Genomic DNA, 12,096 nt, shown 5'->3' with positions numbered 1-12,096 from the left:
GGAATGTTAAAAATATTTAGTTCACGAATGGGATCATCTTCACCACGGGAACGGCATCTACATAGGCCAATTTGCCAAAGCTTTGCCAAGTTAAGCACATTTCAGGTTTACTTTCTTGCCAGCATTGGACACATATCTACATGTTAAATCCAATGTAGACCTAATCTAAGTTTTGACCCATATAAAACAGTACATGGGCTTCCAGTTCAGGGGCCAACCCCTAGTGCAGTTCCCAGTGCAATAGAATTCACTAACAAATCTATTACTTTGCTGACCCCTAGTGGCAGTGCAACATACTGAAATACCTAAACTTTATAAAAAAAAATAAACATTTCCGTTTTCGATTCTAAACTTCATGGCCTCACCGGAAATGAAGCTGTGGCACTCGCCATGATAAAGGCCAATGGTGAATCAATAAAACAGCATTTCTTTCACTCTCTTCTTTTTTTAATTTCTTAATATAATATGCATAATATACATTGCAGTGCTGAAGTGAATCTAATGGTCCTACAATATGTCCACGATTCTAATTTTGAGTTCCTATTTCACCTGGTGGAGTTCAGAATCAATCAGAATCTGCATACAATAACTTTACTAAAATCTAAACATGGTATTTGATCAGAACATTTTAATAACAGTAATACAAATAAAAAAAATAATACAGCTCTTGTGAGTGGATATGTGACCTTTCCCTTCTCTCTTTTGTGATTAATAAATTATGAAACAGACATAAAGCTGTTTTATTATTCCTTTGCTCTGTTTCTACACTATAATATAATATTAAATTATTCTAAGTACAGGTAGCCTACTCCGAATACAACGTTGTATTCAATATCAATATTCTGTATAAATACATTTTCAAATCAGGCTATTCTACCCAGCAATGTCTGGAATAAATATGGTCTAATAAGCATATATATTATTTATTATGCTTATTTTAATGCATGCAGTATTCAGATAGAACCATAAACGTCTGTTTAAACATTTACAGTTTACAAAAAAACTGCATTTATTTTTTAATTGGAGATTGGTCACAACTTAATTGTGAGGAAATGGAAGCAGGTTTTATTCTACACAATTGCTAAAAATGTTATAAATATGCGCAGCGTTGAGAATTGTTACAATTAAATGAACATCCGTGATCTGTGTTTGACCGCGCGGTTCAGTCGGGTCACGCGGGCGGAGAGCCACCAGCCATGGCCGTACTGACCATTCATGGATAATATATAATACGTAGATTAATAATAATAGATAATAATAGATAATAGACCATGGACACGTCTCTGGCATGCATCCTCGGTAAAACCGTGTATTTCCAGCGGACTTTGGGAAGAGGCTTGTGAAACGTCATCCATGACGTCACAAGTTACAAGTCTGCAGAATTGAGGCCTCAAAAAAGAGACCTCAGTCACGTGAGTTTCATCTGGCCGCGCCCACTTTTGCTCCAACCAGAAGCTCTCGAGCCTCGTTTCATTTTCATCTCTGCTGCTGGAGAATCAGGCTCAGACTGAAGACAAAGTGACTGCTGTGGGCTCCACGGGTAACTGCCTGGATATGATTATTGTGTATTGTTGTTGACTATTTTCTGAATTTTAGCACATGACTTAGAAGATTAGAAATGCCACTACAACATACACCACAGTACTGAACTTGTCTAACTTTTCTTATTTGCTGCTGCAGGACACCCAGAGACAATGGATAATTAGATGAGAGTATAAAAGATGGTGAAAGAGTTCAGACTGTTCTGAGGTTGGCATTAAAAGCACAGAGTCACATTGTTTAAACCACAAGAGGCACATTCATGTCAGCAGAATATGTTGGGGTTTGAAATGGGGAAGAATGTGTCATCAGCTTGTATTTGATGTGACCATACTTTTATTTCAACACAGATTACAATGGACACATTCTTTGGGAGTTATTTTTCTGTAACTTCACTGCCTCGTGGCCCTCAGGCATTCTTCTGCTGTCCTCATTTTACTCAAGTAAAACATGTAGCGCAGACTTCCGCTTCAGCTGTAAATGAAACCACATGTTGATGCCACTAAACTCTTTCAAAACAGACCTACTACTGCCACATGATCTTGCAGACAATGTTTATTATTTTGACTTTTTTATTTTGTTGGCTTTGATAGAGGTTTTAGTCCACTTGACACTTTGTGCAAAATGCAAAATTGTGTTTGCTCACAACACTAAACAAAGTGTAAAAGTTTATCAGCCGATACAGATAAGGGACAGGTCTCCTCTTGTCTCACCTGACGCTTGTCTCTTGGGTGTTTCGTTTCAGTTTCCTCCTCCCTCTCATGCTGACAGAATTCCCATGAGCCCAGCCCTCCGTGCACAGAGGCCACACCAGTTTCAGGCACTGGTTGAAGACAGAGGAACAAATCGGCAGAGAATTACAGCATGGGAATACCGCTACGTCTGTGAAAACCATCTGAAGCACTGATTAGACATCATCTTTAAAGTCCTACAGATCAGGTATGTTTGTAATACCTGGTGTACGTTTAAATTTCCATTAAACATGTAACATCAAAGTCCAGAGTTTATGCTGAGTCAAAGTTGTGCGATCTCAAAACAAAACCTAGCAGTATTTTCAGCAATAATATTGACACGGCTGATTACTTTATTTGAGCTCAATGACAAAGCCTTTCTTTAATCAGTTTGCGTTTAGGAATGAATTGCAATTTTAACAGTAACCCACAGAGAAGATCCAAAAGTAGCTTGTCAACACGGGCGTGGCTGAGTTCATTGTGAAAGTGTGTGGGAGGGCAGAACCGACAGGTAGCACACAATACCTGCTCACATACCTTTTGAGTGTGGAGCCGGAACAAGTTTGGGTACAGGCTCAATACTGCAAATCGTGGGATTAATATCGTTTTACTAACATTGTTTCGAAGTTGTGTGCTTCTTCGAGTTTCAACATTAGTTATTTTGCTTACATCCTGTAAATATCACTGTGATTTGGACTGGTTGTTGCTGCTAACAAACGGTAAGTTACTCTTTAGATACGCTAGTGACGTCTAATGATGACAAATGGTTCTTTCCGGCCACTCGAGCTCTTACCATAACTCATTATGGTAATAAATATTATGGTGTTCTTGATGTAGATGTAGAAAGGATGTGTACTTTATACTCCATTTGCCTTCAGGGATGTTTACGAAGGAACCAGTTTCATCCTGGAATTCTCAAAGTTTACACACAGTGTCGCCGTAAATGTCAAATTTTGGAATGATGTCAAAATTAGGATTGTTGCCATAGTTTTTAACAGTTTACAACTAAATATTATAATAAAACAGGAAGCTGAAACCCATAGACTTTCATTCAGTTGAAAAATATCTTCTATATTTCTTTTCAATTGCACTTTGTGACATTTACTTTTGCTAATAATGGTGTTACCTTGACTCTAAAGGCCTTTGACTCATCTAGTACTGGTAGATGAGTCTGGAGCTTTTATTTTGCCTGTTTGTTTGTTTGTTTGTTTGTTTTGTAACCACCACGTTAGTCATTTTCAAAAATATCTCATCTGAATACGCCTCCTTCCGTACTATATAATTAGTGTTCACCGCACTGCCCACGTCTGTTGTTATCCTGAGTATTTCCTGTCTTAAATTCACCTTGTTCCCGGTGTCGTGTCCACAGCTTTGAGTCTCCTGCATCTGGACCATGTTTTCCTCCGTTACTCCGTTCAAGAACCAGCACTACGACGAGCTGAAGAAATCCTGCATCAAGGACAAGAAGCTGTTTGAGGACCCGGATTTCCCCGCCAACAATGCATCTCTGTACTTTAGGAAACCTCCACCTGGAAGAGTCCAGTGGAAGAGGCCAGGGGTGAGTACTACAAGCGAGTCCTACTATACATGACTACTACTTTGTATTGCACTGTTCACAGACGTATACAGTCAGAACGCACAGAGCTTAAATGACTGGACGTGCCCTTTGCCCGTCACAGGAGATCAGTGATTCGCCGCATCTGTTTGTCGAAGGCATCAGTTCGCATGACTTGAACCAAGGAATTGTGGGAAACTGCTGGTTTGTTGCCGCCTGCTCCTGCTTGGCACTCAAGCAAAATTTGTGGACAAGGGTGAGTCAAAAGGCATATCTCTGACCCGTCCTTTCTGCTCCTAAACCGGCATTTTGTAGATAAAATAGTGCCTTTAGTCGTTTAGTTGATTAATCAGTGGGTGGAGCCTTTGTCGACCAAAATTAGTATTGGTCGACTTATCCTTTTTATTTAGATTATAAGGATTCATATGGGACCACAACAGAAAGGAGAAGGTAAGGAGTAAGATGGCTGAATTTTCTTTTGGTAATTATACGTAAAAAGATAACTGTTAGATTCAATTGATTTATGATCTGATTTAATAAATGCATAGTTTACTTTATTTCTGCATCAGTAGTTGTTTTTGCATGAATATCTCTGCTTGCAATTTGGGTCATATACATAAAGATTCGTAATAGTTTTGAAGGTGACCAGTTTAAATGGACTAATTGAGTGGCATGACATGTCTTAAGTCAACTAAGACGTTCTTCAGATGACTACAGCCTTAAAAATATGAACATGAATCTTATTCTCTTGCTAGCAACAATAAAAACATTTCTAAATTGATTTAAGATTGACATGAATTTCAATACTACAATTAAACCACTAATGTAGACCATTCTAAAACTATTTAGCAATAGTCCAAATGTAATTTTTGGCTGTGGCAAATGGCGATACTTGTTCAAATGAATATTGATAATTGTATTTTACCAGTTAAACAAATCAATAGAATGAAAATGTTCTGTGTGTGTTTTTGCTCAAACTTCCTAAAAATGTGTTGTGTCTGGCCATGGAATTCACCTGAGGGTTTGTGTGCACGAGGTCAAATACCTACATGTGTCTTTTGTTTCAGGTGATTCCAGACTGGAAGGAGCAGGAGTGGGACAGCAACCACCCAGAGGGATATGCAGGAATCTTCCACTTCCAGTTCTGGATTTTTGGGGAGTGGGTGGACGTGGTGGTGGACGACCGGCTTCCCACCATCAACGGGGAACTCATCTACTGCCACTCTAAAGAGAACAACGAGTTCTGGAGTGCTTTGCTGGAGAAGGCCTACGCCAAGTAATGACTGCTGAACATGAACAATTATTTACCAGCTGTTTCAAGATGTTTCTGACTTGTCTCAATACATTATGTTTTATTTCAGGGGGCAATAGTAATAATAATAATAATAATAATAATAATAATAATAATAATAATAATAATAATAATAATAATAATAATAATAATAATAATAATAATAATAATAATAATAATAATAATAATAATAATAATAATAATAATAATAATAATAATAATAATAATAATTGTATAACCGATCAATAATGTCCTGAAACCACTGAAATATTCTACATCACAAGAGCAATTGAAACTAGCCTTGTCAAAACTGCTGAATTCAAGCCTTTTTATCTTTTTTTTTTTTTTTAACCTTTTTTTCTTTCAAGGCCGAGCAATATAATGTTTTGTGAAACCATTTATTATTGTATGTATTTATTTATTTCACACATCAAGTAATATTGATAGAACCACCACATGATCACAGACGGGTGGAACTAAATAGTTAGGTGTGGAATCTGCATCAGTCCATAGCAAATGGGTTGCATCTTAACAAGTGTTTTTCCCTCAGGCTCTCGGGCTGCTACGAGTCGCTGGAGGGAGGAAACACCGGCGATGCAGTGGTGGATTTCAGTGGCGCCGTGGCAGAGGCCATTGACCTGGAGGAAGGAGCTTTCCACACAGACGAAAAGAAACAGGACGAGTTGTTTGCAGATCTGCTGAAGGTCTACGACAGAGGAGGCATCATCAGCTGCTCCATCAGGGTCAGGCACAATACTTATTCTTTAGATTCAATTTGTTTTGTCTAGCCCGATGTCACATGGCTCAGATTCACATCACAATCTATTATTTTCCCTAAACGGGGCACAAAATAACTAGAATACATCCCAGGGCTGCCACTAACGATCATTATGCTAATCGAATGTGAAGCCATGGACTAAAGAGTATTTTCATCACATTTCAGCTCAATTTCAGTGATAAAACATATTTTCTTAGCCGGTGGCATGTTTTGGAACTTCTTCATAGACAAGACAATGATTATTCGGTTACTAATTTTGTTAAGAATGATTTCAATTATCGATTAGTTGTGATTAACTTTTTGCAGCCCTAATACTTAATCCCTAACACAGTTAAGACAGATGCTGTACCAATGTTATTGTGGCAGATTTCCCCAAATGGTGTGATCTGTATCAACTATAAACTCAGTTAAGTTACTACAGGGCACTGCTTCACATACTCTAAGTATAATAAAGACATTTATTTCTATAGAGATAATTTATGTGGGTTTTAAACATCCACAGCCCTGTGTCACTGCAAACATAAGAGCAGATGCTACATTTCATGCTGTCTCAGATAAAGCACAATGTATTTCCTTTTAGTCTGGGTGTTTGGCCTAACTAACTAGCCTATCAGCCTATGTTGAAGCTGTAAGGCTGAAATCTAACACTGCCTCTCCAGAAAATTATAATTCAGAAGACTAAATACACTCGGATCATCGACCTTTTGAGAGAAAAATATGGTCAAAAGAAAATGCTCGACTTTGTTGGAAAATATCTTACTGGCAGTAAAGAATCCACTGAGATATACTTGAACTATGACCCCATTACTTGACACCGACTTCCTATACTTCCATATACCATGTGCTCACAGTAATGGAATTATAACGTAAATCCCGAACCAACATACGATTTGTGTTACAGGCTCAACCTCATGAAATCGAGGCGAAGATGACCAACGGTCTGGTGAAGGGCCATGCGTATTCTGTGACGGCGGTGAAGAAGGTGCGCTTGGGTCACGGACTCTTGGCCTACTTTAAAAATGAGACCATCCCGATGATCCGCATGAGAAACCCCTGGGGCAAGACCGAGTGGAAAGGAGCCTGGAGTGACACGTGAGACAGAAACACAAATAATGAGAGTCACTGTAGGAGAATGTAGACTAATCTAATCCAATCCAATCCACTTTATTTATATAGCACGATTTACACAACCAGAGGGTTCCAAAGTGCTTCACAGCAAGGTAAAAGACTACAGAGGCATAAATAGGATAAAAGTAATAAAATAAGATATAAAAAACAAAATCAAATAGAAAATTAAATCAAACAAACACACTAAAATCAATGGAATAAAAATAAATAAAATAAAATAAATAAAAGGTGCTGCCCTCCCAACACATATAAAACATACAATCAACACACTACATGGTGTTAAAAGCCAGAGAAAACAGATGGTTTTAAGAAGCGATTTAAAAAGAGGCAGTGAGGAGGCTTTTCTTATGGGGAGTGGCAGTTTGTTCCACAGTTTTGGAGCTGCCACTGCAAAGGCTCGTTCACCTCTGACCTTTAGCCTAGCCCGTGGCACTGTAAGGAGTAGCTGGTCAGCTGACCTGAGGGAACGGCTGGGAGTGTAGGGGCGTAGCAGCTCGGAGGGGCAAGACCATTTAAGGCTTTAAAAGTAAATAAAAGAATTTTAAAATGAACCCTAAAATGGACGGGCAGCCAGTGGAGTGAAGCTAAAATAGGCGAAATGTGCTCATATTTTCTTGTTCCAGTTAAAAGACGGGCAGCAGCATTTTGGACCAGTTGGAGACGAGCAATTGAGAACCCACTAACCCCCATATAGAGAGCATTGCAGTAATCCAGCTGAGTGGTGACAAAGGCGTGGATTACAGTTTCAAAATGCTGTCTCTGAAGGACTGGTTTTATTTTTGCCAGCTGCCTCAACTGGAAGAAGCTTGACTTCACGACAGTTTTTATCTGGCTGTCCAGTTTAAGGTCTGGGTCCACTTTCACCCCCAGATTGCCCAGATCAGACTACATGCTAATATTGGTCACGAGGCTTTTCTGCTCTGCTTTTAAAAATGACAACAACCAGGGAACAATAAAAACGTTGTTACCTAGCTTGTTCACAGCTTTGTTAACAAAAATCACATAACTGAATTTATAATCTATATTAGACATAGTTTAGACCTGTATAATGTAACTATTACATTCTATACAGCCCACTTCTATAAAACATTTAAACATAATCTCTTCACTCTTGTGTTATTACCATTCAGTTTTATCTCCCACATGACTATAAATCTCCTAAAGTGACACAAACCTGTAATTGTGTACTCGTTTACGTGTTTGTAATGGCCTAATTATTTGTAACGGTGTAATCATTTGGCAGCTCTGAAGAGTGGACAAAGGTCGGTGACACTGAAAGAGGAAACCTTGGTATCACAGTGGCCGACGACGGAGAGTTTTGGTATTTGCCCTATTCCATATCTACACCAAACTAAACCCTGTGTCCCTCGAGTTACTAAGACTTCTTGTGCTCTGTCGGACGTCCACAGGATGGCATTTTCAGACTGGTGCAAGTTCTTCACGGACGCAGATGTTTGTCGTCTCATCAATACCTCTGTTATAAGCATACACAAAACGTGGAATGAGGTGGTGCACTTTGGGAGCTGGACTAAAAACGCAGACCCTCTGTTGAACCGGTGTGGAGGCTGTGCAAACCACAAACCCACATTTCTACAGAACCCACAGGTGTTTGACACTATTGATTGACTGTTAATAAGTGATGGGTTGGGTAAAGTTGTATTCACTTGTTCATTGTTTTTGGAACAGTATCTCTTTGATGTGACAAAAGAGGTGGATCAGGTCCTGATCTCTCTGCAGCAAAAAGATATGAAGATTCACAGGAGACATGGCCAAGGGGAAAATCTCACTGTTGGATTTAGTATATACAAGGTACGGCTCATTGCTACAGGGCACAGGTCATCAGTATAACACAATAGCTCAATGAATATACAAAGCACTGGTGTTGTTTGTATTCTTTATTTAAGTTTTTAATAATGATAATTATGCATTTAAATGAAGTCTCTTTACATCGTATTATTTATTCATTTCACACCTGGTGGTGAAAGGTTACATGGACAGTTGGCACTACAGCCACAGCTGCCCAGCCGTGGCACCTGGTTTTTCCAGCGGTTTCTAACCAGGCCCCTAACCTAACCAGGCCCCTAACCTAACCAGGCCCCTAACCTAACCAGGCCCTAACCTAACCAGGCCCTAACCTAACCAGGCCCTAACCTAACCAGGCCCTAACCTAACCAGGCCCTAACCTAACCAGGCCCCTGCCTGTGTAATATGAGCCTGTATTAAAACAAGAGGTGAACAAGCTCAGGCCTGGTCATTTTGGACCAAGCGTCATATATATATATATATATATATATATATATATATATATATATATATATATATATATATATATATATATATATATATATATATATATATATATATATATATATATATATATATATATATATATATATATATATATATATATATATATATATATATATATATATATATATATATATATATATATATATATATATATATATATATATATATATATATATATATATATATATAATTATATAATTTTGCTTTGAAAAGTAGATTGACAATTAAATTCCCCCTTTACCACCAGAGAGCACAGTAAATCCATTTTCCAGCAAAGTCTTAATAGTGGTCAGAGAATGTATAAAAAGGGAGTGAAGACGGTAATTGAATCATTTTCTGCCGACGTGTTTAAGTGACTGTAATTTGTGACCGATACACTTTTGCTCTACATTATTCATGATTTAAAGAATTGATTTGATCTTGTTCTTGTATTTTTAGGTGGAATTGAACAGGAAGTATCGATTGCATGACATTGTAACTCAAGCGTGTGTAGGCTCGTCGACTTATATAAACGCTCGGACCGTCTTCATGAGAGTGGACCTCCCACTGGGCCGCTATGTCATCCTACCCACCACCTTCAGACCACTGACCCTCGGGGAATATATGCTCCGTCTCTTCACTGACCTGGACTCAGGATGCAGGTACAACTATATTTATAACATTATTAACAAACTAAACAAACTACAGTTTGATTTCAACAATGCAGAAAAGTAAAGTTGAGTAGCTGGATCTAGAGAAAAATTGGAATGATATGATTGTTGTTACCTTTTTATTAGCCTTGAAGCCTTGATGCTGTAGACAAACACCAGCCCTGGACACAGACTCACACTGTGCGGCTTCCAACCCAAGTCTGAGTATGTTTATACCAGAATTACAAAGCTTGATATTTATAAAAGCAGAGTGACTTTTGTTGACGCACACGGCAAAAGACACAGATAAAAAGCATTAACCAAAGACAAAATGCAAAGACTCCGAATAAGCATAATGACAAACTAGTTCCACACTAGTTTATCTAGTAAATCTTTTTTTTTTATTATGAAATTCCTTGCAAGTTTGGCCTGGAATAGTGAACTGTAAGTTACCCTATTCTTCTCAAACCATTTGCCCTAAAATCTGCATTTAAAGTTAAAAAGTGGCTTTTGGTCTAGTCAACCGCAGATACAATTCTCTGTTTCCATGGATTTTTCTTGTATATCTTTTCTAAGCAAATGTTTGGCCACAGTTTTATCAGATAAAGCAACTACATTTTAGTCTAAAACCTCAACAAGGGCAACAAGTTGTTTCATTCTGAGCTGCAGAATGATTTTTATTCTAATCTATCTTCCGTCATAAACAAAACGATTGCTCTGTGTTGTGGCCAGGGAGCTGACAGAAGACAAACCCAAAGTGCACTGCTGGAGTTCGTTTGTTGGTTATCCTATAGTGGCGAGTCACGTGTACGTCCACGCAGCAGAGGGGCTCGAGAACCAGGACAAGACTGGAGGTACGACTACATTACACTATATATACATATACACTAATACAAATACGGCAAGAGCAACAATAAGTACAACCAGATACACTTATTTCCCTCTGGTGCAGGTGCAGACCCGTATGTGATCATATACTGTGAAGGAAAGTCCGTCAAGTCCCCTATCAAAAAAGACACGCTAGAGCCAGAGTTTGCCATCAGTGGTATTTTCTACAGGAGGAAACCAAGGAAACCCATCACTGTGCAGGTAACACACCTCCTCTATTCTCTGATATCTTTGCACCAGTATTGCTCAGTATCATTTAAAGTAGTAATTACGGTAGTTATCTATCTTATACAAGTAGTTTCAAAAAGAGAAATTAATGCGTTGGCAAAAAAAAAAATGAATTGCTTTGGCGCTTAGATCCTGGCAGGCAATGACGAGCAATGCCCGATACCGGTGCACTCCAGTGGTGTAGTGGTTAAAGGTGTTGCTCCACTTCCATCACCTCCATCTCTTCCAATTTCACGTTTTGCTGGCCTGTCAAATAAAGCCTGTGGGCTAGAGAAATCTAAACCTGACTGGAGGAGTGAGAATAGAGTTTAAAACATGTTAGCTGAGCATTGATAGGCTAGTGCTGGGTGGAGATGGGCGTGGCAGGGCAGTGGAGTGGAGCATGAAGCGCCGTTATCAACATTTACAAGTGAAATAAATGCATTTATTTGAAAGTATTGTTATTTGGTGTTGATGGCACTTCACGCATGTAAAATCATCTGTTCATACTCGTCTTTGTTGATGGCCCAGATCTGGAACAGTAATGCCATAAAGGACCAGTTCATGGGACAAGTGATGCTGACCGGCTTAGTGGAGGACACCAGGGAGCCTCAGGTCATGAAGCTGAGGAAGCAGGGCTCTCAGATGGCCGACGAGATGCCCGGGAGAATCAGCCTGAAGATTGTTACAGTTACTCAGCTCACTGATCTATAACTCTGATAAGTGTGCAGTATGGTCATATTAAAGTCTTACAAAGTACTTTGATCAAAGACACAGGAAATGGGAATGATTGTGTAATACACATATTTGCAGCATGTGTACCTTATTTTCAAACCAAACGGTGGGACACTTGTCCTAGCTGGATTGCATTGCAACTTCACTGTTAACTTCACTGGATCAACATTATTGGTGCAGCTTTACACACGTCAAAACATTACACTGGCTGTTTCACAGCCATGAAGCTCCACTTATTTTGTAAGACCACATGGGCCAGTCTCAAGGACATCCAGCTTGTAACGATTGTTTTGAAAATTTGTACT

General features: G+C 38.8%; 1 protein-coding gene across 1 annotated transcript; it reads left to right on the top strand.

Annotated features, from left to right (window-relative positions):
- Positions 1–2,330: 2,330 nt before the first annotated feature.
- LOC140360835 (calpain-5-like) lies at positions 2,331–12,066 on the top strand. Its single transcript, XM_072446249.1, has 13 exons — positions 2,331–2,478; positions 3,640–3,828; positions 3,950–4,081; positions 4,893–5,101; positions 5,667–5,859; positions 6,796–6,986; positions 8,266–8,343; positions 8,432–8,627; positions 8,709–8,831; positions 9,771–9,973; positions 10,694–10,815; positions 10,914–11,050; positions 11,588–12,066. The coding sequence occupies exons 2-13, from the start codon at positions 3,664–3,666 to the stop codon at positions 11,768–11,770; spliced, it is 1,932 nt and encodes a 643-aa protein (XP_072302350.1). The 5' UTR covers positions 2,331–2,478; positions 3,640–3,663; the 3' UTR covers positions 11,771–12,066.
- The last annotated feature ends 30 nt before the right edge of the window (positions 12,067–12,096 follow it).

The sequence above is a fragment of the Eucyclogobius newberryi genome, unplaced genomic scaffold (genome assembly GCF_026437365.1).
Source record: "Eucyclogobius newberryi isolate DKJ021-1_F unplaced genomic scaffold, fEucNew1.0.hap1 SCAF_15, whole genome shotgun sequence".
Lineage (NCBI taxonomy): Eukaryota > Metazoa > Chordata > Actinopteri > Gobiiformes > Gobiidae > Eucyclogobius > Eucyclogobius newberryi.
This window is presented reverse-complemented; position numbering and strand designations above follow the sequence as displayed.

What these genes read in the sequence shown, in the direction of transcription:
- LOC140360835 (XM_072446249.1), top strand. Translation starts at nt 3,664, where the DNA reads ATGTTTTCCTCCGTTACTCCGTTCAAGAACCAGCACTACGACGAGCTG. An exon ending in CTGGAGAAGGCCTACGCCAA is followed by an intron (nt 5,102 to 5,666) that starts GTAATGACTGCT and finishes TTTTTCCCTCAG; the next exon opens with GCTCTCGGGCTGCTACGAGT. An exon ending in GGAAACCCATCACTGTGCAG is followed by an intron (nt 11,051 to 11,587) that starts GTAACACACCTC and finishes TTGATGGCCCAG; the next exon opens with ATCTGGAACAGTAATGCCAT.